At 47.2% G+C, this 23,983-nt stretch overlaps 1 protein-coding gene across 7 annotated transcripts in view; it reads left to right on the top strand.

Moving 5' to 3' along the window:
* Nucleotides 1-23,764, top strand: part of BCL2L11 (BCL2 like 11) — a 45,319-nt gene extending 21,555 nt beyond the window's left edge. For 4 of the 7 annotated variants that reach the window (XM_044261630.1, XM_044261629.1, XM_044261628.1 and 1 more), the window contains 2 exons: nucleotides 7,054-7,163; nucleotides 19,343-23,764. In XM_044261630.1, coding sequence (XP_044117565.1) covers nucleotides 7,054-7,163; nucleotides 19,343-19,441 — 209 coding nt within the window. In that variant the 3' untranslated portion in view covers nucleotides 19,442-23,764. Of the gene's footprint in view, nucleotides 1-7,053; nucleotides 7,164-10,244; nucleotides 10,370-10,537; nucleotides 10,981-19,342 lie in introns of those variants that run through there. The other 3 variants (XR_006386007.1, XR_006386008.1, XM_044261627.1) reach the window with 3 other exon arrangements.
* Nucleotides 23,765-23,983: the final 219 nt, after the last annotated feature.

The following is a 23,983-nucleotide window of genomic DNA, read 5'->3' as shown; positions in this document are numbered from 1 at the left end:
GCCAACTTAAAAAAGAGAAAGAAAAAAGAAGAGAGGAGATAATAATGGAGAGGGACCATAGATTGTCTTTCTAGGTCCAGGGGACAGAAGCAAGATTGGGGTGGGAGTTGGAAGGGGGACATTTCCGCTTCCTATGGGGGAGCACTTCGTAGCAGCTAATGCCCTTCAGTGAGGACCGCACTGCCTTGGGAAAAAGCAGGCCACCCACCGGGCAGTGGGCACCAAGGCCAGGTGACCTGGCATCTGGTGGCCCCTGTGCCGGGTCTCCCACCTGCCTGAGATGCTGGACTTCTGCTCTGATTGAGCGCTGGCAGGGTATGTCTTTGGACAGATACCTAAAAACTCAGTCTGGGTTTGCTGCTAGCATGTCACTGGCTTCTAGTACAGTTGGGAACACGTGTTGGGGGGCCGCAGCTCAGGTGAAATGGGTAAGTAGGTCTTCTGATGATGAACAGTCAATGAGAGAAGAGGAATCATACACATTGGTCTTAATGCCTTAGATTCGAATTTCCCTGTGAGAAACATAATGGTAGAAGGGGAGAGATGATGCATGCTGGTCTCCAGACTTCTGTCCAGCTTCACAGCGGTGGTTTACTGGCAGTTTCCAAATGGTCAGCCTGGAAGTGGATCAAAGCAGCTTGTTTTGACTTTCTTACTCAAGGCCACATAAAAGCATGGGCAACACGCACTGAAAGGAGTAAGTATAAAACACTGGCTTCCTCTCCTGAACTTCATTATTTGTGGTGGTGCTGTCTCCGAGCAGCTGTTTGTAAAGGACTGTCGTGAATTCACCACACAACCGCCCAGGCTTGACACCAGTGTGTACCCGGGAAAACAGATGGAGGGACTTTGTGAGCACCGATGCTGCGATCACGGTGTTTTATTTCTCATTGCTGTCATGATCCTCCAGGGGCCCTTGTGCAACTGACACAAGATTTATCAACAAATAAAGTGATGCAAGGGAGAAACAGATGGGGGGGGGGTACATGCAGTGAGATTGGGTTCCGGCTCATTTCTGAGAACGATTGGAGTTTCTAAAGGTGATTCTTACAGCATCTTCTGCAGTGAAACTTAATAGAGTGGCAGTCACTCTTTCCTCCACGGCTAACTGGGAATCCTGGGGCATGTGGGCCTGATCACTTAGCCGGCCTGCTGGCTATGTCCTTTTTCCTCTTGTAAGCTTGTGGGTAGCTGTGACTTGATAAAGCTATTTCTGAAGATACTCACTTAAATGAGACTATCAGGTTGAGTTGACATCCCAGAATTTTTATTTTCCCAAATGAATGTCATGCTTTAAAACGGTCACCTGCAAAGGCGGTGTTTCTTCTGAACATTTTTGGAATTCTCTTTTGGAAGTGGTTTGGCACTGGTTTCAGAGCCAACAGAGAAATGGTCTTTTAGAGGGTCCTTATTTATGGCTTTGGGTTAAATTAAGACTCTCCTCAGGGAATAAAGATGGATGACCCTGAGATGCTGAGAGGAAGGGCCCCCACAGCCCCTGGTAAGTGCCAGGCAAAATGTGTGCTTGTCTAAGTATGATCCGCTATGTGTTGAAAATAAAAACCATCATGTCTTCAAAGTCATACATTCCATATCTGTTCAGAGTCTGAGAAATCCTTCCTCGGCTCTGAGTTGGATACATATTCAAAGCTTAATTCATGCTGACTACTTTAAAATCTAATCTTGATTCTGCCTAAGTATTTGTGGATTACCGAACATCTGAAAACAGAACAGTGTGATGTATTTCCGTGAATTTTAATTTGGTTTCTGGTTCTGCACTTGAAATACCAGTAGGGACCCACTAGGTGGAATAGTGGCTGCCCCTCGAAGTGAGAGCTACACCAATCCTGTTGCTCAGAATGAGCCCACATGGGACATGGTACCCCCAGCACACACGCATGCCCCACACGGGGGTTTCTCCGCACCCTCACAGAGCAAAACAGCTGGGTATGGAAACAGTGGCAGTGGTGTTGTGATGGGACCTTCGTTACTTTAACACCTGCTGTTGGTAGCAGTGGGGTGGAGGCAGGTGAGCGTTCAGGAAAAGTCAGAAGGTTTGGTTTGGCTGATGTCGAGCTCACTATGAATTGACAATCTCGGGTTTTTATTTTTATTTTTTTCCATTTTCCCACCTTAGCTGACAGTGCTACAGAAAGCCCTTTCTGAAAGCCCCAGCCTGATTTCACTATCAGCCACTTAACCACGACATTAATTTTTTCAATTGCTAAGCGTCTAAGATTTGAAATTACCATATGGGTTGGAAAATGTTCTGTAGTGGAACCAGAACAATCTGTTAATTAAATACCACATGTCTTTGCATAACTCAAAGTTCTCTGACATTAAAAAATGTCCTCCTGGGGCGCCTGGGTGGCTCAGTGGGTTAAGCCTCTGCCTTCAGCTCAGGTCATGATCCCAGTATCTTAGGATCGAGCCCTGCATCAAGCTCTCTGCTCAGCAGGGAGCCTGCTTGCCCCTTTCTCTCTGCCTGCCTCTCTGCCTACTTGTGATCTTTGTCAAATAAATAAAATCTTAAAAAAAAAAAAAAAAGTCCTCCTTTCCCTCCTTCCCTGTTCCACCAACACTGGTATAGAGAAATGAATTAATTAGATTTTCTGTAGGAAATAATGGTACAGTAAATTCTGGATTTCAAAAGATTGTTTCTAAGAGTTTTGATGAAAATTCAGCAAACATTTCACACTTTTGACAGAATTGCCTATGTCCGGCACAGTTGTTTTATTTTTGATTCATAGCTTTGGTTAGAAAATCTGGACCCAGCAGGTTCCCCCAGGCCAGTCTGGTGCTTGTAGGATACGAGCTGGCCTTTCGTGGGCTTTAGGTTACTGCTTTGTGGTAGCTTTACATTTAGATCAGTATATATTTTATTCTGTTTTTTTATTTTCCCCTAAGTATTAGTGTCAGGTTCACAGAGTGACCTGATTTCTTAAATGCGGAAATTACATTTTTTAATGGGCAAAATACATCTCACCAGAATTTTCCCTTTGGAGAATTTTTTATGTGCATGTAAAATTGCCTTATAAGCTAAAATTTTTATTTTCTTGACTAATAATAAGAGTTTCTGTTTCAAGTACAGACCCATTTTATTGATCAGGTATCCACATTTATGGTTGTGAAACACATTGTGGATAGAAAGTTGCATATTTGTGCTTGATACTTACAGACGAGAAATATGTTATCTTTTTGATAGGTGGACTATGTTATTATAATGGGTGTAGTCAGGTCAGTATCTGGGTAGAATTATGACAGTGAGGGTAGATTGGCTTTGAATATTCCCTGCCTCTGAGCCCCACCTGCTTCAGGTGCACCTTTTAGAAGACCATCCCCTGAATCCTTCACTGTTGTGGGGGTTCACGCTCTGGGTGACAGTGGCGCAGAATTAAACAAATGACTTTGAGCTTTGACCAGCACTACCACGGGGCCGACAGACTCATTCTCTAGGGTCATCCTGACCCCCATCTTTTGTTCCGGTGGGTTCTTGTGTGACATGAGGCCAAATAGGACACTAAGATTAAACTAGTGATAAGGTTGAGAACATCTTCCCCCACCCCCAAAAGAGAAGATATTTTGGTCACTTTGGAAATTATCTTTGAAATTTATGTTGAAAAACTGTACTGAGATTAAGACTTCCCTTTTAAAATACAGGAATAGGATGCCCTTCAGGGTATTCAGAATAGAACTTTGTCTTAAACAAGCTGTCTACTCCATACATGTTAGGTAGGTTTTATTGCAGAATGAATGATAGTCATTTTAGCTTTAACAGAGTTCAGGGAACAAGAAACAAAAAAAACCAGTTTCTTCAAGAGCCAAATGGTGACTCTGCTGTATTAGAGTAGTCCAGGCAGATCAGTCTCTTGGCAGAAGTTAATTTCTAGTGTTGTTATTGGATTAGATGGTGTTGTTACTCATCTAGGTCAGCTTAAACAAAAATACACCTAAGTACAGATAGAGAGCTCTGATCTGTTGTTCTAACCAGTCGGTGTCTGCTTAGATGGGTCGGATCCAGTATCTTGGGTTCCTTAAAACTCCAGGACGTCCCTGAGGTGCCTTGCCTGTTGCTCAGTGTTCTTGGGGTCTGGGCTGTGGAGCATCCGCACCAGAGTTGCCTAGGAAACCCAAGAGCGGGCGGCCTCCTGGGCCTCCCACAGACACTCCCACCCTGTGTCTCACTGCCACAGACTTCGTGGGTATGTTTGTGTCTGTACATTTATTTAAGCTATCAAACTGTTCTTGCCTAGAGAAGAAACACTTAGAGAAGAAACTCCTTTGCCTCCTTTCCCAAAATACAGCAGAGCACTTATCTCTGGGAACACGTTGAGTCTGGCCACCAAGGTTCCATATTTCCTTCTTGGCTGCTGGCTGGGTTGACGTGTTCACTAGGTGCTAGTTGGATGATAAGCCGACTTCTGACACAAGACTGACCCCTTTGATGGTTACCAGCCCAGGCGTAAGCTAGGCAGAACCTTCCAAACCACACGCAGAGTAAGTAAAGTAAGGGTGTGAAGGAGAAGGCAGTAGGCTTCATCTCCGGGTTGGTGGAAATTAACTGTGGGAGTTATTTTTGTTTCATGTTGTAACAGATCCCAAGGTTTCTTCCAAGTGTCGTGTCCAGAGAAACTTCACATTTAAGTGTCGAAATTTAATCCGCAAGGATGTCAACTCCACCGGAGTAGGGCTTGTCCTGTGTGGTTGCTATACGGAGAGCACCTGCTAGAATAGTGTCTGGCACCAGCGTTATTAGCATTCGTTGGGTACATTAGTGAATGTCTTGATTAAGCACTGGGTAATTTCCAGGTGTTTTTTGCCTGTCTTACCATCTTTATAAGACACACTATCTATAGTTTACACATTTTTTTTTTTTTTGGATAATTGGTATTTTTTTTTCATTTCCGACTTTAGGATTAAAAACAGATTACTCTTTTTTTATTATTTTAGTTTTATTTTGTTTTTAAGTAAATTGTATGCACAACGTGAGGCTTGAACTCACAAACCCGAGATCCAGAATCACATGCTCCACCCAGTGGGCCAGTCAGGCGCCCCTGAGAGCAGATACTCTTCGAGAAAGCCTTGCATAGTGACAGACAGGTGGGGGCTCTGAAACCCTGGAGAGGCATGTGGCAGTAGCTGTGAGATGGCCATACGGTGTCTGCTTGCTAGTCTGGTCACCTGTGGATGGGGCAGCTGTGTCCCTGCAGGCCCGGAGAGCAGGATGACATGAAATGACTCACACCAGACCTTCAGGCTCTGGGTGTAGTAGGCATTCTAAGAGCTTTCCTTTCTCTCAGGGGTGAGTCGACTTTTTTAATGGCATCTGAAGTTGGGGCGGGAGAACCACTTGATTGCTGATAGTATAAAAGGAATAGTAATGATCAGGGACCTGTGACAGACCAAAGCGCTGTAAACCCAAGAGGAGGAAGTGAGCTATTATATCACCACCTGGCATCACATCTACCCTGAAATTCTGTTTCTTGCCAGTTTTGGCCATTTAAAATTTAATTTTAATAGGCTTTTACAGAATAATGATAAAACTGTGTGGCAAAGATACAGCCAGAGTAATTTTTTATGTGGTTGGGGGTGTATTCAGGGGCTTATCCTAGACGTTTCTCTGTGGTCAGCCTTCACGTTCTCTCCTAGGGCTTTCCTTAGGAACCTTCTTCCCCTTGTCTTACTCACAGAGCACAGATAATTCTGGAGAGCACCCATGTGCATTCTTCACATGCACGCATGTACACCCACAACACACACAACACACACACAGCACACTCCATGCCCACCCTCTCTCAGGCACTCCCTCTTTGTGGGCATCATTGTTGGATTCCTTTGGGTAGGGGTTGGGAGACAAAGAAGATGGACAAGAGTTTTGAGAAGACGTCATGAAAAATTTTTTTTGTCAGAGTGTGCTTTTAAGTGCTTTTATAGAGCTATGAATCAACATCAGATTTACTTACAACCATAAAATTCAGAAACCTCACATACAAAATATTTTTACAAAAATACAAAACAGAAAGCCATATGTCTAGATTGCAAAATCTGATCATTTCAGGTTTTTAAATATTTTGCTGTGGTCAGAACATACCCCATGTGTCTAATTGTGACTACAGCGTGTCCTTGCTACCAGTGAGTTAACAAGTCACAGGCCCAAGAACCTCATCTCTTTCTGTGCCTGCAGTGCCAGACTGTTCACTCTGGAGTATGGAGAATGCCATCTTCCTGGTGCCTTTTGGGGCCTTTTGATGACTCCTGTTTTTGCTTCCCTTCACATGCCTTTCCATCAACAAATGGTTGGGGGGACTGGGTGTGAATGTTAGTGACAGCTTAATGAAAAGGCAAACCTCCCTCTTTTTCCTTCTTTCAAAAATGCCTTTGCTCCTTTACCCAGAACATTTCCTCTCCCCGTGTGGGGTTTGCAGACTTGAATCCACCTTTGTGGGCTCCATTAATACTGAGACAGAACTCACAGGTATGTCTTAATTTGAGCACGGGGTAGCCCTTGTAAGGATGGGGTTGCTGCTCCTGCTGCCATAGAAACGAGCTCATTCAGGTAGCTTGCTGTTCTCGGGTTTTCCCTTACTCTGTAGATTGAAATAGGACCACCGCTTCATCCCTGTTCCTGTGTGATGTTTGACATTTCCTTAGGAATTCTACCTTGAAGTAAGGTGTCGTTATTTTACCAACAACCTAGCTTTTTTTATGTTCTCCTTTGTGTTTCAAGTATGATTTTGCGGGGGAGGGTGTCATCTTTATTTTATACCACTTTTGTGTTAGTCTGTCTTGAAATGGAAGCACGCTCATTCACTGGCCAGAATATTTTTAGGTTTTATAATTCCGAGTCTCTGGTTTTGAAAAAAGTCAGTTCTTTGTCCATTACTCTTTAACCAAACTGAGGTAGCAGACCTCCCCACCGTCACGTCGTGCACAGTCCTGAAGTTAGGGAGAGTCTAAAAGCAAAGCAGAGTGTGTGGAGATGGGCTTGCTTCTAGAACGTGCTAAATGATCTATGGAAAACAATGTGATTTTGTTCTGTTTGTTCTGATGCAGCTTCCAGGAGGCAGTCTCAGGCTGTACCTGCAGATATGCGCCCGGAGATGTGGATTGCGCAGGAGTTGCGGCGTATTGGAGACGAGTTTAATGCATATTACCCAAGGAGGGTAATGATGTTTTATTTACTCCTTCTCCTCACACCCTCCCTCTCCCCACAATTGGTTTTTATTCCTTCCCCCTAAGATGACTAGTAATAATTCTGCGCTTACTTGGGAAATGTGAGCTATTGACTGTGTGACCCATCATTGTTTCTCCTTTCCCGTTTTCCATTTGAAAATGTTTTATGGATGGATTCAAGTCCCAGTAACTAAATAGAATATGGTATAAGATGGCACAGGCGTTTCATGAGCAGACCTTAAAGCGTCCGTGCTAAGAAAGGGGTTATGGATCTGCTTTGACATATTCCCACATAAACAGTAACGTAGTTTTCAATCTGTACGGAGGGTTTCTGCACTCCATTTGGGCCGTTGGGATCAGAGTTAAAGGCTTACTAAACCATCCATCTTTAATCAGCCAGAGGCTGTGATGCCCGGGGTAGTCCTGTAACGGCACCCCAGGAGTTTGACGGGTGACCCGTCAGAGCAGTAGAGCCACCCCTGCAGTCCATGGTGCTGTCTGTCAGCAGGCTATTAACCAGGGGTCTGGGACCCCTGGACATAAAAATGTTATACCCCTAATTGACTGCCACTTAATTGTAAAGCATGCTGTTGATTTAAAAAAAGCAAAAAAAAAAAAAAAACACCCCTATGTCATCTTCTTCAGATACAGTATATTCTGTTGATTTTGCCCATTGACAGTAGCCATTACCACTTGAACACCTTTTGCCCATGGAAGACTTCCAAAACGTGTGGGCTCCAGCTCTGGGAGTTCGGGCTTTTATGGGCGTATGTGAGTACTTCCTGGAAAGGGCACACTAGCAAAGATTTGATATAATTTTGGCTTGTTTACATTTTTACAAACGACCAAGTATGAGGATATTTCTATTGATTTATCCAAAAAGAAGACAAGTCTTATTTTGTAGAAAAAGCTATAAATGTTACTACCCTTCTTCTTACTGTGCCACTGGTCTTGTGGCTCCTTTTTTCTGAATATTACAGCTTCTTGTAAGTATCCCTTTGAGATTTTTTTTTTTAACCTTTTTTTTTTCCCCCCGTCTGGAAGGAGAGGTCATGCTTAAAGTACCCCAGTATTTGCATTCTGCTTTGAACATTGGTCTCTTTTTTAGCTAAATGTTGCTTAGTTAAGTGGATGTTACCTGTTCATTGCTTTGAGTCGTTCTTGCTTTCCTGTCCGTGTAATGCCTTTCAGGCTTTTTTATACACATGGAAACGTCTTCCCATTTGCAGAGGGTCCCTTATTTAGTCCTTCAGTAGAGGGTCCCTGTAAAGGAGCCAGGGGTGCTCTGAAAACTCATCCTCCTCATACCTTCCTATGGGTGTGTGTGCGTGTGGGTGTGTGTGGGGGGGTGGGTGTTCGTGCATGCTTGCACACACGTGTGTGTGTTAGTTTGATGGGAAATGTGCTATAGTACGATTCTATCATTAAATGAGAACTGTCATATTGATGAATGGGTTTAAGAATCTCTTAATGTGGCCGTCTTTAGCTGGCAAGAATATCCAGCATCCTGCCTCTGCCGTTTACGGTGTGTAAATTCCTTCTCAGCCTAGCTCTGAAATGGCAGTTGTTTTTAGAAGGTTGATTGTTTCATAATTTCCCACTAGAGTTACACTTCCCCCAACCCCCAGCTCCTTTGCCGTGGTTTTCCTGAAGGGATTTTGGTGTTCCTGTGTGTGTGACTGGACTTGACCCTCTTGCTGGGCCAGGAGAGACTGGCCAGAAGCAGGGCCCCAGTGCATTCATGATGACCTCCTGCTGGGGTGGGAAGGCTGATTCTGGGGGATGTGGCCATAATTCAGCAGGAAAAGATGGCGGAGTGGCCTCTCACGATGAGCCTAAGCAGCGAATTGACCAGCGTGCTGGGTCTGCCTCCTTCTGCATCTTGAAGGAGTTTGTAGATGTCCTTAGGCCAGGTCTGACTTGGATGGGGCTGCCCAAGAGAGAGGAGGCTGTTGGGTCCTGGTGCCTTCAGAGTCCAGAAGCCCTGGACACCCTGGACCACCCACACAGCTCCACTTTCAGGGACTAGATCAGAACCTTTGGCCACAGATCTTGAGGTCTTGTAATGATATTATGTGTAAGTTTCTCTTTAAACTTGACACAGGGTATCAGCGTCTCTATAATGTTTCACCTGGGCCTGCCCAGATGGACCTAGTTGGTGCACCTCCATGGTGGCCTGTGTGCTCAGTGATAAGACACCTGGGCCAGCCGTGGCACGGGGGTGGGCGCACAGCGTAGGCCAAAGAGGTGGACGGTTCTAGTCCCATGCAAGTGGGACACGAGCTGTGTGGGGTTGTTTTCATTACCTTGTCTGTCCATGGGAGGTGAGAAAAGCAGTGTCTGGCAGGTTATGTCCTTCCTCCCCTCCTCTTCTCCCAGGGTTACTTCACAGTTTAATGTTTAAGAGGATATTGGACATGGCCCTGTCTGTTCAAATGAGATGCAATCTCTTTGTTCTCTGTGCTTTTGGTAAAATAAATATAAGCTAATTTCATTGCAATATCACAGTTTTCTGGTTGTAAGCCTTATTTTGCATCTCTTAAAAAAAAATGAACCAATGTCAAAATGTGGTCACTAATAATTTAAGGGACTCTAGCTTTCTAAGTAGACTGGGGATATTGGGGGAGGCATAAGGACAGACGCTAGGTGATAACCTGTTTTTTCTATAATGAAGGCAAATATATTCTCCAGATTTTATGAATTGCCCATTCAAAACACCAGATTCTGGATAGTGATGCAGTGACCCCCAAAGCGACAGACACCTCTTGATATTGTTGGTTAAAAGTAATCCAGAGTCTACAGTGTCCATTCATTGGGGGTAGAAATCTGGGGAGGAAATGGGAGGTGGTAGTGGAAAGTCATGCATTCAAATCATCTGCTGTCTCACAGAGGGGAGTCACTTCTCGGTGAGTGGTGCACAGCCCCGCCTTGCTTTATAATGGTTGCTTTTGCATTTTAAATATTGAGTGTCTTTATTTGCTTAATACTATTACAGTACCTTTTCTAAAGTGTTGGTCTTTTACTGCCATGAGCCTTGCGAAGCCTGACAGGATATTTTCCCATTTTTTCAGTTAGAGCAATAGAGGAAGGTGTCGTGTAGTTGTCATGTGTTCAGTCCACTTAAGGGCAGTGGGGAAGCGTATGAAACGGAGCTGTGGAGTCTGAATCCTTGAAGGAGGAGGTGTGAGAGGCACAGGTGAGCGCAAAGTCCCAGTGCATGTTCCCCTTTTCTTTTGTGACTCCGTGTACTTGCCCCCAAACAACCCCGCCAGGGCAGAGCGACCCGTGTCCCCCTCTGTCTGGTAAGTTTGACCGCTCCAAGTCTGATGTATTTTTGTAACTTTTTGTTTTGAAATAATTTCAGACTTCCCATCTAAAAGTCGCAAGAATGGTACAAAGAACCCTCTTCTATCTGCTGCCCGAGTTCCCCACCGTTCCCGTGTCGCCGCATCTGCTTTAATGTTCTCCCCCTTCTGTACCTGTGCACGTGTTGTTTTCTGGACTCTGGGAATAAATGCTAGGTGTGATGTTCTTTCGCCCTCAAATCCATCAATGTGTGTTTCCTAAGAATAAGAGTATTCTCTTACATAACCACAGTGTAATTCTCAAAATCAGGAAATTAGCAGTGTGACAGTACTGTTATGTAATCTGTGGACCTCATCCAAACTTTACCAGTTGTGCCAAAAATGTCCTTTATAGTAACAACAAAAAAATAAAAATTTTTTTTTTCTGGCCCAGGATCCAGTTTAAAGTCATGCGTTAAATTTAGTTGTCTTATCCCTTTGATGCCATTGATTTGGAACTATTCCTCCGTCTCTGTGACCCTGACATTTTTGAAGGGTCAGGACAGGTATTTTATGGATACTCCCTGAATTTGATTTGATTTGTCTGTTGTCTCCTTGGGATAAGATTCGAGTTGTGTGTTTGGGCAAGAGTACGGCAGGGGCGACATCGTGTCCTCTCCCATCAGGTCCCCAATGGGGAGTCCGTTGGCCCTGTCACTGGTGATGCTGACTCTACTCAAAGCTGGCACCTTCCAGTCTAAAGCCAGCGCGTTTCTATTTGTAATGGGAGGGAGGTGTGTGTAGAGGATGAACGACTTCCTTTCCCCATTATATTTTTATACCGTTCATCAGCCTACATTCATGGGTCCCTGTTTAATTCAGTAGGTTCCTCTGCCTTATTATCCTGGGTACTGACTTTGATCCTCAGATTGTCACAGATCTGGCCAGTGGTGGGCCTCTGGTGTGTTTTCACCTGTCAGTTCAGCATTAAAGGGCCTCAATCGTGCAGGCACATCTAGAACATGCTCCAGGACAAAATCCGAGCGCCCGTGGAGGTGGTGGAGCTTCCAGAAGGCATCTGTTGCTGAGTGGTCTACACCCACATGGTGCCGTGACTTTTCCAGCCCCACTCTGCACCCCACCCCTGTGTCCGGGCTCAAGGATTGCTGGGGAGAGTGGAAGTCGGAGGACTTGTAGGGAAGAAGATTTCTCGGAGAAGCTAGATCTTTGTTTTGAGCTTTATGAAGAGGGTGAGTGGCTCATATTCAGCTGAGTGGTGGGGCATGGAGTGCTGTGTGCTTACTGCCCATTCTAAGGGGATGGTCCACTTGGATGGGATTCTTAGCCGTGGGCCAAGGGTGCAGGCCCGTCTGTGGAGCATGTGCTGGGCCCTTCAGAACATTGGAACATGTGCTCTTGGGGTAATTAGACCCATCCTCTACTCTCCACGTCTGCCTCCCTCTCTGCCCCATTACCAAGGCTGCCATCGTTCACCTTTGGTGGCCTCCCCCAAGCCTTGTAGTCAGGATATCCAGCCTAGTTTGCTCTGTGCACAGGTAGACTTCTCTTGGTTGATAGTGACTTGGGGATGTCCTGGCCGTGGCCTGCCTTGAGCAGCAGCACGTGAAGCTACGTCAGACCCTCTAGATGGGCCAAAAAGTGAATGAAAACCCTTTCATTGTTTGATCCCAAGAAACAGTGTATCTTTTGTTTACACTGCTTGCTTCCTACTTCTTCTGTCCCAGGCATGTGCAGGCATGAGTAGACTGAACTGTAAGCCAACTGAAGTATAGCACCAAACCAAACAAAGTAGAGAGGGAAAGGGAGGTGGCTCACAGACTGGTTTAGGTGGAAACAAAAGCTTAATGGAAGTGTCACCCATTTGCATTTTCATACATGATACATGAACTTGAACTCTTCCTCTGCTGTCCTTCCCAGGACATGAACTCCCTGTGCTGTCGGATTCCTGGTTTTATAAATGATACTGTTCTGTAGGTAATATACAAGGGGGAGGATCTAATCGGTAGCTGTCTTGTTTGGGAATAGCATAACCTGAACATAAACTCAGAGATGTGTGTCCTCGGACAACATTCCTTTGAGTCCCTCAATAATTGAACATAGAAGCTTTGTAAATGAGCCACTTTCTGTTACTGTTTGAGCAAAGAATAGTGAAAAACCAGCATATGAAATAGTGCATTGAAACTGGACGCATCTCATGAGATGGTGAGTCGCCTGCAAGTTGATAAAATGACAGTTTTCATAGCAAAAACTGTTGTGAGCGGCTTAAGTGAATTAGTGCCCATCATTGATCGGTGACACAGTTTGAAGAATCGGTGAGTGTTTGCCTTCCAGCTGGAGGAGGGAGCTCAGGGTTTTGGCTTCAGGAGCCTTCTGATGCCCCCATTGCAGAGTCACTGGAGCCTGTGTGATCCAGGAGTCGTCCTTCTTATGGCTTCAGCCCTTCGTGTCTTTCCCTGAGACCTTCGGGACAGCACGTGGTTCCGCTCACTGATCCCAATAGCAGCTGTGGATGGCAGGTTTTCTGAACGAGGGCATTCCATGACTTGGGGATAAAGTGTGATCTTACAGGAAAGCAGGACTTGTGGACAGGTGTGAGAACTTTGGGGTGAGGCCTTGAATCCTACTCTATCCATTATATCCTCTAGGCGCCCCATTTTCTCACAGCCTCCTCGGGATGTGGTGAAGGTCACAGGGACCCATTCAGGGACGGAGCTAGAAATTGCTATCATTGCTAGCCTGTCATGCTGAGGTGTCTCTGCACTAGAACTGAAACATTTCTCAGCTGGTCTTCAGAGTCGAGACGGATGCTGCTGACTTGGTTCACTTGTTCAGCACCCTGCTTGTGTTGGGCCCTACCGATGCGTGCTGTGTCTAGATGTGCACAAACAGGAGACGGGGCTGGGGCGCTGGGGTGTGTTTCAATGGCTGGGTGGGCATTGCCCTGGGTGCAGCGGTGTCCGTACGCGCCGCCCGCGGCCGCCGCTCCATCCGCCTGTAGCAGGGGGGTACACCTGCACGCCTGCTTCGCATTCACACAGAACTGTTCAGAGGTGCAGGTGCCCGGAGGGGGACTTCAGAGAGGTCTGTCTGGGGTTTTTTAATCTCTGGAGGAGGAAATGAAGATGCACATGAGGCGAGGCTCGCAGTCTGCAGCCGCTCTCACCATCCTTCGCTAGCCTCCCAGCTGAACCAGAGCGGAGCGCTTGGGGCTGTGGTCACAGAGCGTTACGTCTCAGCAGCGCTTCTCTGGGGCTGGGGCATTTCGGAGCCGTGTATTCTTGCTCCGGGGCTCATGTTTTGTCTGACGGAGCATCCCCCCCCACACCCACGTATCTCTGGCTCCTTTGCGGTTGCTCCCCATCCCAGGCGACACATCCCGGACGACAGTCCGAGGGCCACCGAGTCAGAGATCTGCCGGGAGAGGGGTGTGCGTCGTGCTGCCTGAAGAAAACCCTGGGAATGCAGGGCCTGACAGCAAGTCAGCGGGGGAAGCGCTTGGTCTGCAGAAAGCCTGAGCTATAATGGTTTCTTTGAAATGATACATCAGAAGCAAAGGAGAGGCAGATTCACACTGATGGGATTTTTCTGTGACTTCCCCTCCTGGGGAGGTCAGCGGCTGCTCCTGAGGTGGGAGAGCTCCCTCCTGCTCAGCCTGTGGGAGCATCACGTCTGGGGGAGGGGCTCCTGGCACCCTTTCCACAGCTGTGTTGACATCAGAGTGAGTTAGGCACAAGCTATGCAAATCCCCCCCGTTGCCGTGGTGATGAATAGAAAGTGAATCTGGGCAGCACTGCAGCAGCGGCCTGACACCTGAAAGCAGGAGGCTGTCAAACCTCCTCTAAAATCTGGGCCGAGGTAGAGAGACCCTCGCATCTTCCCAGAGATGCTCCTTGTGGTGGGCCCTTTTCCTCTCTGATCTCTGCCTCCGTCACTTGTCATGTAAAATACTATTTAGGTTGTCAGAGGTTATAAATGCATAGAGGTGGTCTTCCATCGGGATCACTCCAGCTTGCTCTGCTCCCTCCACCCACCCACCCAGTCAGCTTGGATTGTGGCAACAACACCCATCCGTGTCCTGGAGGATGCCTCAACGGCCCCTAGGGGACCAGACACCACCCAGACACTCATGTGACACATCCCTGCTTGTTGATCTGGGGCACACGTTCCCTGTCAGTCTCAGTTGAGAGAATTGAATTGAGAGAAAAGAATTCACAGTCTGGAAGTCTGTCTCTTCTAACATGTTACCACTCAAAGATTACATCCTTCTAAAAAGGAAGAAAAAAAGTTACTAAGGACCTGTTAGGTATTCAGTGTTGAAATTCTGTAAGGGGTTTTTTGAGCGAGTTTAAAAATTGCTGTGTGTCTCCGAGTTCTATAGGTATTCCTTGCTTTTTCATTTGTCTCTTAGAATTTGCTTTTGAGCTCTCTGGTATAATGGTGAAGATCAGGCCGTCTTTCCCTTGTTACTTTGACTGCCAGGAAGCTCTTAGCCAAAGTCTGGCTCTTTGGCAGTAGACCTCAGCCCTGGTTCCCAGGGTAAGTCTCTCTTGATGTCATTTCTTATCTCTCTTAACTTTCATGTTTTTTACACTGTGCCCCTCTGTGATTTTTGTTCTTCAGCTTCCTTGAGTAATGCCAAATGTATATGTGTTGTCCTTTCTGAGTCCTTCGGCCCAGTGGGGTTTGGACCAGCCTTTGGAGTGTGGATTAGTGAGCTCTTGTGCTGAAGTCTGAGTTGAGTTGCTTGATTTTGATTCTACAAGTTTGGTCTGTCCCCTCGTCTGTGAAATGTGAAAGAGAGTTATACTGGCCCACAGCTCGTTGTGAAGACTGAGAAGGTGTGTGGTATGTCAGTCATTTTGTTGAGTGGTGCCAGTGAGTGACTCTTCTGGACCCTGGGCAAGGGCACCCCAAATCTGAAGGCCTGGTGTGTTTCGGGCGGCTTCTCAGAGCCTGGGCTCATCTCTGCCTGCGGGAGAGCAGAGCTGGCCCCAGAACTGTGCTCTGTGGTTGTGCGGTGCTTCTCCCAACCACCCTGGACTGCCTGGGCTCGGGGTCTCTTGTTTCTGCATGCTTGCTTCCCTGGACTGGGCAGGAGGGGATGTTCTGCTCGGATTATTTTCGTATTACGATAGTAATTGAATTCTGATACTTGGTTGTTCCTCTCAAGTGTAAGTTGAAGGCGGTTCTCGTGCAGACGCCTCTGTGGAGGCTGGTGCTGTGTCCTGTGCCTGGCTGCTGCAGGTGGAGGTAGTCCTGTGTTTCGGGGCTGCGGTGGCTCAGAGGGCCCCGGCTTCTTGCAATTCTGCCCAGACCCCACCCAAGGGCATTCCTTTGGCACAGCCCCACCCCCAGCTGCCACCCAGGTTGAGCCTGTGTCCTCTGGTGAGGACATAAGGGAACTGTTTGGGGATTCCCTGCTGAATGCTCTCAACACTGTCTCCAGGGACACTTCTCAGATCTTCCAAGAAGCGCACCTGAGTCTCCCGCAGGGAAGCATGTCCCAGCTCTGGGCCTTCCTGCCCTGGATATCCCAGGGCCCCGCTTGCCTCTCTGGTGGGCGCTGCTTTCTCTGCCATTTCATTTACCTTGTGTATTGCTGTTGTCCTGTTACCCCATTTATTTGTATGGCTGTTCCCCACCAGAGCGTAAGCTTCATAGAAAGAGATGCTGTCACACTTTTCTTGCACCTTGACTCCACCTGGGCACAAGCCTCCCATTTTCCTGGAATGCATATAGGTGTTCTTTGCCTGCAAAACAGGAACTTGAGTCCTGATTACAGGAGCAGGGCAGCAGCTGTGGCTTTCTTATGGGCTGCTGTCACTGTTGGTAACACCCACGGTGGCCCTTGGCTGGGCTTTGCTGTTCTGCACTTGTTGCTGATGACAAGAGGAGTTGCCCACCAAGCCTAGTGGATGCAGGCTTTCCGAGGCAGGCCCCAGCACACTCCCTGCCCCATGCAAGCAGGCCTAGGGGCTGTAGCCCCTGACCCAGACAGGAGTATGGACTGTCAGAATTAGTTCCTGGAGGGAGATACAAAGCTGAATGTTGAAGGAGTCCTCTTCTGGACACATGGGATGGCCATAAAAGTCAGTTACCCCAAAGGATATAGTTCCTGATCTAAACCGTGGAGATAAAAGACCCAACAGAATGGGGCCCTATACTTCAAGCACTTGTGTTTTTCCGTGTGTGTGTGCGCACGCCCTGTGTGTGTAAGCAGAAGAGATTACTATAATGCATAAATGGTTTGCACTTCGTAGCATATTTATTTTAAATAATCTCCTTTATCTAAATGTAGCCCATTAACATATCTTTCTAAAGTACTTTTGTGAATTAATGTAAAACAGCGTTATACAACTCAGATCTAAGAAGTGTTATCTTAAAGAGGGAAGGAACCAGGAATGTTCACTAAGCATGAAAAGGTATATTCCTTTGCTAGGACTGCCATAACAGAGTACCCCGGGGAGGGGTGTGTTGAACAACAGAACTGTTCGCTCACAGTCCTGGAGGCCAGAGGACTGCGATCTCGGGCTGGCTGTGCTGACAAGTGCTCGGAGCTGTTGGCTGGGGCTGCCGGCGCCCATGCCTCCTGCCCCTCGCTGGCATCACCAGGCACCTACCGTGTGCTCCTGTGAATGAGCCAATGTGTGCGGCTGCAGGTGCTAGAGGGCAGCGAATCTGCGGGAAGCAGGAGCTGCCTGTCCTCCAGCTGCTCTGGAGCGACAGGCCGTACACGCTGAGCTGTGCCAGCTTCAGCCAGCTATGCCAGCGGTCAAGGGTTTTCAGGACTGGTGTGGCCTTGGAATTCAGTCCTAATGGCTTCCTCCATTGAATGTTGTCCAAAAGCAGTTTCTTGCTGGCTTAAAAACAAAAAGCATGTGCCGTGTTGTCACGCGCGCTGCCTGAGAAGGAGGCGTCCTGCTGTCCTTCCTAACTGAGTAGTTGTAGCATCTTCTTGCTTGGGGATTGGGTGTTCCTGTTGCCAGAATTTCCTGCATGGCCCCTGCCCCCTCTCCAGCTTCCTTTGAACATCCCCATGTCCTTTACACTAGAGATGCAAGCAGAACTCTAAAGAACTTGGAAAAACTGGTCTTGTGATAAGACTCTTAAACGTCACGGCCACTGCCATCCACCCAATGTCCTCAAAGGGTAGATGGGGGATTTCTCCTCTCAGACGCGGCCACTTCTGGAATATAAAATGAGCTGCGTGGAAGCAGTTGGGATCTGTCCCTAACGTGGTCCTGTCCCCTTGCTGGAGTCACTTTGACCCCATTCTCTTGTCTTAACAAGGCTGGGAGTGACACCTGGCTGACACAAGATTTCCCACCTTGAAGAGATTGCTTAGCCCTGTGCACGCTTTCTTCATTTTAGTAAGTCGTGGTTTTATTTTGAATAAGCCTCTTTCAACCTATTAATATTAGTCTCAACTAAAATTAACCTTCCCCTAAATTATTCTCACACAGAAAAACCAAAGTAATTTTGAAAGTTAAATCAAAACAAAGCAATCTTGTGTGTAAAACAGATAAAAATCACAGACTGTGGTTACGGAGCGCCTGTACAGGAATCGCTTACAGAAAGCTGATTTCCTCCAGTCTGGTTATGGAAGGAGAACGGGAAATGCCCGGGCCTTATCACAATCCCGCCCTGTCAGACCAGTGCTTGAGAGCTCGTGTAAACAGTCGCAGGCAGGGCCTCCGCTCGCAGCTGCTGTCTGCGGGCAGTGTTTGCGTGTGCCGGGGGAGGCTCATTCCCAGCCCCACTCGTGGCCCCTGGGTTCACGGTGGTGTGTTGGAAACTTCACCTGCCCGAGGGAGAAGGGGGCTTGTGGAGACCTAGCTGGTCTCCGGCGTCGATGACTCACTGAGGAAATGAGGGCTGCGGACCTGAATCGTGAAACGGGTTGTGGCTCCTGGCGGAGAGGCAGGTGTGCTCCTTTGCCGCCTTTGGCTGCTCTGAATGGCCCCCTCACGCGCTGGCAGGATGGATTAGAACTCAGAGATGGGCCCTGCGGCAGCCCCGAGGACCTCTGAGACCTTTCATCTGGCAATTTCCTTGCGAATGGTTTCTCCGCTTGTCGTAGACATGGTGGTCACTGGCAGAGACGCCTTTTTAAAAAATTTTAATTGTTCTTTGTTCCCCACATGGGGTGGGAGATGGGGGTTGACCCTGCCTCTGCGTGCATGTGACCGTGGACACTGCGCTGAGCCACCCGTGTTTACATAGCAGAGCTGCCCACCCCCCCCCCCATCAGCCAGAGGCCTTGTGACGCATCGGTGCACCACTTGATTTAGCTTCTTAGGACAAATTACCTCAAATCACTGGTTTCTCAAGTAAACTAGCGCTACCAGAAATTCACCCTTGGGGGAGTCAGCATATTTGAATGTTAATAACCTGGGTAGTGAGACAGTCACTTCACACCTCTCCTCTGTCCCCTCCACCCTGACCTCTGCCCACAGGACACCGGCCCCCGTGGATCGGGGGATGGCTGTCCTCAGCACCTGCACACAGGTGGATGCAGATCAAGGCCATTCTGGCCAGAGATGACCTTGCCTATAGAAAGAATAGTAGGTGTGTTTTTACAGAAGCAAACTGATGATCTTTGAGGTTGCAAGCATTCTTCGGGTTTCTGTGAAGCAGTCGGCATGCTGCTGCTCCTACTGCCCCTTCCGTAGTGGGAGGTAGGAAGGACTCGGGCCTCGCAATCTCAGGGGAAGGACCGGTGTTGGGAAGCTTCTGTGCTCGCAAAGAGGTACCCCTCCATAGCTGCGACAGTGGGACGGGTGGTTCCCTTATAGACAGGCCTCCCCCACCCAAAAATAACGTGAGGGCTGAGAAACTAAGAAGCTTTCCTGTTGTTGTTTCAGGTCTTTTTGAATAATTACCCAGCAGCAGAAGCCCACCCCCAAATGATTATCTTACGACTGTTACGTTACATCATCCGCCTGGTGTGGAGATTGCAGTGACGACGGGCTCCTCGCGGGGCCAGATGTGTGCAGACATTTCGCTGGTTCCAACCAACAAGCCCAGCACCGCGGCTAAGGGGTGCCGATGCTGTGCGGCTGGCGGTTCTTCCCCAGAGAGGTCATGCGGGGAGGCCAGCCGATGCGATCCGAGGACGCTGCGCTGCACGTGGACTCGACCTTTCTGTTCGCCACACGGCAGAATTTCTGATGGAAGTTTGTTGTGAATGTAAATGAGGGAGGATTCTTTTTAAAAAAAAAAAAAAATGTACAAATCATGATTCTTTGGAGCAGGATTTTATGCAAGAATGGTGTTTACACACGGTGTGGGTTTTTTTTCCACCTTCTTTAATAAGAACAGGTTTTTCAAAAAGGAAATGGAAACTTTTTAACCAACTCGTGAATGATTTTTGTACTAAAATTTTAAGAACCTATTGCCTACTCTCAGAGGATTATGTAAACTCTGCAGTGGAAACTGAGCCAGCTAATTGATAAAGCTGCCTTAGTTTATTTTTAGAGATTACTGTACAGAATTTTTAAGGGGGAGAGGTATGAGATAGCCCCCTCCCTGCCCTGCCATTGGCTCTTTAACGTGCTTTTTTTTTTTTATCATTAATACCAAATAAGTTCTTATGAAACAAAATCAATTTAAAGGGGCAGAGGGTCTGTTGTCCGCCTGTATTGCTATGCCACTCCCGTTTTGTAAATATTTACTTACCTCCTTAAATTCAGTTGCATCCCTGGCAAAATTTTAAAACTCTCTTCGTGTATTTTTCCTCGTCTCCTTTGGTGATGCTCCTCTGGTCTGTCTGGAGGCCGTTGCACACAGGAGGTGCAGCATATTCTCATCATGAAAGGGAACTGGGTCAGAGCATGAATAAGGATCTGCCTGTGACCTCTACAACCCCATTTGTCTGTCGGTAGCTTATTCACTGGGACGTGCATGGTGTTGGGTTTTCACTGGTTTTGATGGGCTCGTCATTTACAGGTGTTCTGAAGACGGAATAGCAGTCCTAGCACAGACAGGTACCATGGCCCTCGGCACCGTGGGCTTCTCTGGTTGCAGACTTCCCTGAGGTCACAGGTGCACCGTCAGCAGGGGCCGCAGGTGGTGAACGTGCCCGCTCACTGATCTGGTGGGACTATAGGTGTCAGAGCTCCAGCCCTCGAGGGAATTGGCGCAAGTCATGGGCGGGGCTTTAGGCAGCTGTTTCCTAGGCTTCCAGGCTTTTCATACAACTCCAGGTTCATCTGGCCTTTGATGCCTGACACTTGGTTCCCACCCCTCCAGATCCACTTAGGAACGAAGGCCTAATTCTGCCTTCAGCCGTACCGTATAAACACTGCATTGGAGCCTAAATCTGAAGTGGGCTCTCAGCCTCTGACAGATGTCTGTCTGTCTTGTTCCGTTATTCTCGGGACAGTTGGGTGTTGTTGGACCACACCTGGTACACCCACCTCGCTCTTGGGCAAGCTTGCTCTTTCTCCACATCTGCCTGGGGTGGGATGCAGCAACTGGAGGGTCCATGAGTTGGTGTGTCATTTCAAAGGCAATTAAACAATTCGGGGAGACCCAAGAGAGATCAGGAAGCAGTGAAAGAGGAGAGGTAGAGATCATTTCGTGAACCCTAAAACTCCAGATCCTTAAATGGCTTTTTAAGAGAAAAACGTGATTTTTCAAACAAGTCAGCAGTGCCAACCATTCTTGTTTTGCTTTGGGCCCATAGAGGACCAGAGTTTTCATGTAATTAAGTGGGGAAATCCATTTCTATCTTGATAATTACATATAAATATATATATACATATATATGTATGTATGTATGTATATATCTAAAGCATATATGCATTTTCCATTAGGTAGAGATATTTGATTCCAAATATTCTTCCTTTTTTAGGGTTTTCTTTTGCCCCCAAAGTCTTGTTGGGGTCTTGAATATTTTTAAAGCTGTGTTGAGTGTCAACTTGTGTTCCTGACGTGTCTCAAACCCCTCAATAGGGTCGTGAAGTCCACGCGGTTGTAAGACGGTGGTCAACCTGCTGGGCACACACACACCAAAGACGTATTTGGTTCTGGGCACCTCCCCCAGCCCCATCCCCCCAGGATCTCCATACTCGGTGCCAGTCTCTCTGACTGGAGCACTTTACTCTGTTTCTTCAATACTGCAGCTCCCTGGGCACGGTGCCCGAGGGCTGCGTGCTGGCATACCTCTGGCTCAGTGGCCGCCTGGCCTCCAGGCTGACCACAGAAGCAGCTTGTGAGGAAATCAGAGATTCTATGAATTTGTAGTATTAAGGAGCAGGAAGTTGCACCAGGACTGAAGAGAGATGACTGGATGTCTCTGTACTGTACGTACCTGTTTATCACGCCGCCTCCCTGCGGAAGAAGGTATGCCTACTATGGTAGACCTTTGACTTTTTATTGTTTATTTCTTTTACTTTTGGTAGGAAAAAGAAAAAGACTAGATCCCTTTTTGGAAACTGAATGCGGGTTTTGTGCCTTGACCACCTCTTGTTCCATGAGGTTTGTAGAAAGTGTCCTGTGACTTACCACAGAAATGCAATAAACACATGCAAAAGAGTCCCACGACCAATTCTTCCTGTTACCTGTACTCCCGCCCCGAAGCGAGTTCGCCAAGAGCTCCTTGTGGGGTTGCAGGAAAACCAGGCAGAACTTCCCTTTGATTAAGAAGAGTGTACCCCATAGAGAATAAATTTCTCCTGTCCCCCCCCTTCTTGATATTGTATATATTTTGACTATTTATTAGATTAGGAGGTCACATTTTACTTACCAACTGAGCCAAATGTCTGTGTGCAATTGTGTTCCCTTTCCCTCTCTTGTAAAATTTTGTACAGCATAAATGAGTAAAGATCACTGTTTTTACTAAACTTTTTCAGAATTGAGGATTGTACATATTGTAGATTCTTTTTCTGTGTAATGTGTCCTACTGTTTCATAATGCTGTAACTTGTAGAAATGTTGTATATTTATTTCCTGCTTATTTAATGTCTTACGTTCTGAAAAGTGTTGACCTCCCTGCTCCCCCCACCACACCCCTTCCCCTGCTGTACCATTCATTGCTTTGGCCGTGAGGTGGTGACTGTAGAGCCCCACGCCCTTCCCCAGGCTGCCCTCCAGCTTTGGTTCCTGGTATTTCTGGTCACATGGGTTTAAATTCTTGGGGCCTGCTATCCTGATGATGAAGTCTGTGCTGAGCCATCAGTCAAAGACCATAGATACGGCCGGCTACAAAATTCTACAAAAAATAACCAGTGACTTTCTATTCCTTAAGAGCCAGCTTCTCGTGGATGTGTACTCTATTAAGGCCAGCCCATATCTTTTTTATTTTAATGTATTATTGGCCGTTGGGACAGCCTTTTCCATTGAACAGGTATCCCTAACAATTCAGAGTTCAGAAAAATAAAAACGGGCCCCTTCTGGGGGTGCTGCCAGGAGTTGTGCAGGGCAAGAGAAAGGGACAGGTGAGCCAGAATGCTCCTGCCCAGAGAGAGACATCAGGACCACCTCATGCCACTTACCCATTTTTGGCAACTGGTTAGTAGTTGAATTATCCCCTACCCTCTGTGTCCTGTGCGTTGAGGTGTGGGCTTAGTGGTCTTTAGGAGCTAATTGTACAGAACCGCCCCCCCCCTGCCCCAAGTCCTTTGGTCCCTGCCTTTGATCAGCCTGCTTCAGGTTGTCTTCCTTCTGCTTCTCTGTTGGCTTCGAGAGAGGTTGGGGGTCCCACTCGACTGGATGTTAAGATGTGAAAGCTCACAGAAGCTTTAGAGAGACTTCCTGGTGGTCCCGTGTCAGTAGATGGTTCTAGCATCCCTGCTGATTTAGCCTGGTGCCTGTGTGCGTCCACTCCCCACTCACATGGTTTCGGGGGTGGGTCCACACGTGATGCTAAACCAGCTGAGGGGACTCCTTCCAACGGCATTGTATTCACGAAGCACCCTTGAACTCCCAGCTAGGTAACTTGACTACTTTTACTTGGGAATCCGAATTAGAAGCTCTCTGAAGTTGTATGTCCAGGTTCTGTGACCACTAGTTACTGTATCAGAACTCATCAGGTACACATTCATTAATAGCACTGATCTGTCTGTATACGGACCCGTCACTAACCTGTTTCCTAGGACCCAGCGTATGTAGCATTTGTATTTGCGATTTCCCTGGCTTACTTGTGTTTTGCACTGATGAATTTTGACAGGGTAATTGCCACTTTACTTGTGCAATACTGCTGTAAATAACTGCAGATTTTTTTTTTAAGAAACTTAATCTTTTATGTTCTTAATGAAGTTTATACAAATAAAACTTTCAACTAGTTTTCGGTGAGCTGTTTGGTTTGTTTCCCAGAGCGCTGGAGGAACGGCTGCTTCTCTATGAATACACACACCCACACCTCTGCCCTTCATCGTCCCGGAAGGCATTACCTACGTGTAGATTTTAGGAGTTCTCGCTGGAAGACAGCACTGTGTAGCATGCTTAAAAGCAAAGCACTCTTAAAAGTGTTGAAGTGGCTGGCAAGACCTTCTGCACAGTTTT

This window comes from Neovison vison, chromosome 8 (assembly GCF_020171115.1).
Source record: "Neovison vison isolate M4711 chromosome 8, ASM_NN_V1, whole genome shotgun sequence".
Lineage (NCBI taxonomy): Eukaryota > Metazoa > Chordata > Mammalia > Carnivora > Mustelidae > Neogale > Neogale vison.
Note: the sequence above shows the minus strand (reverse complement) of the source record. Positions and strands in the feature narration are given on the sequence as shown.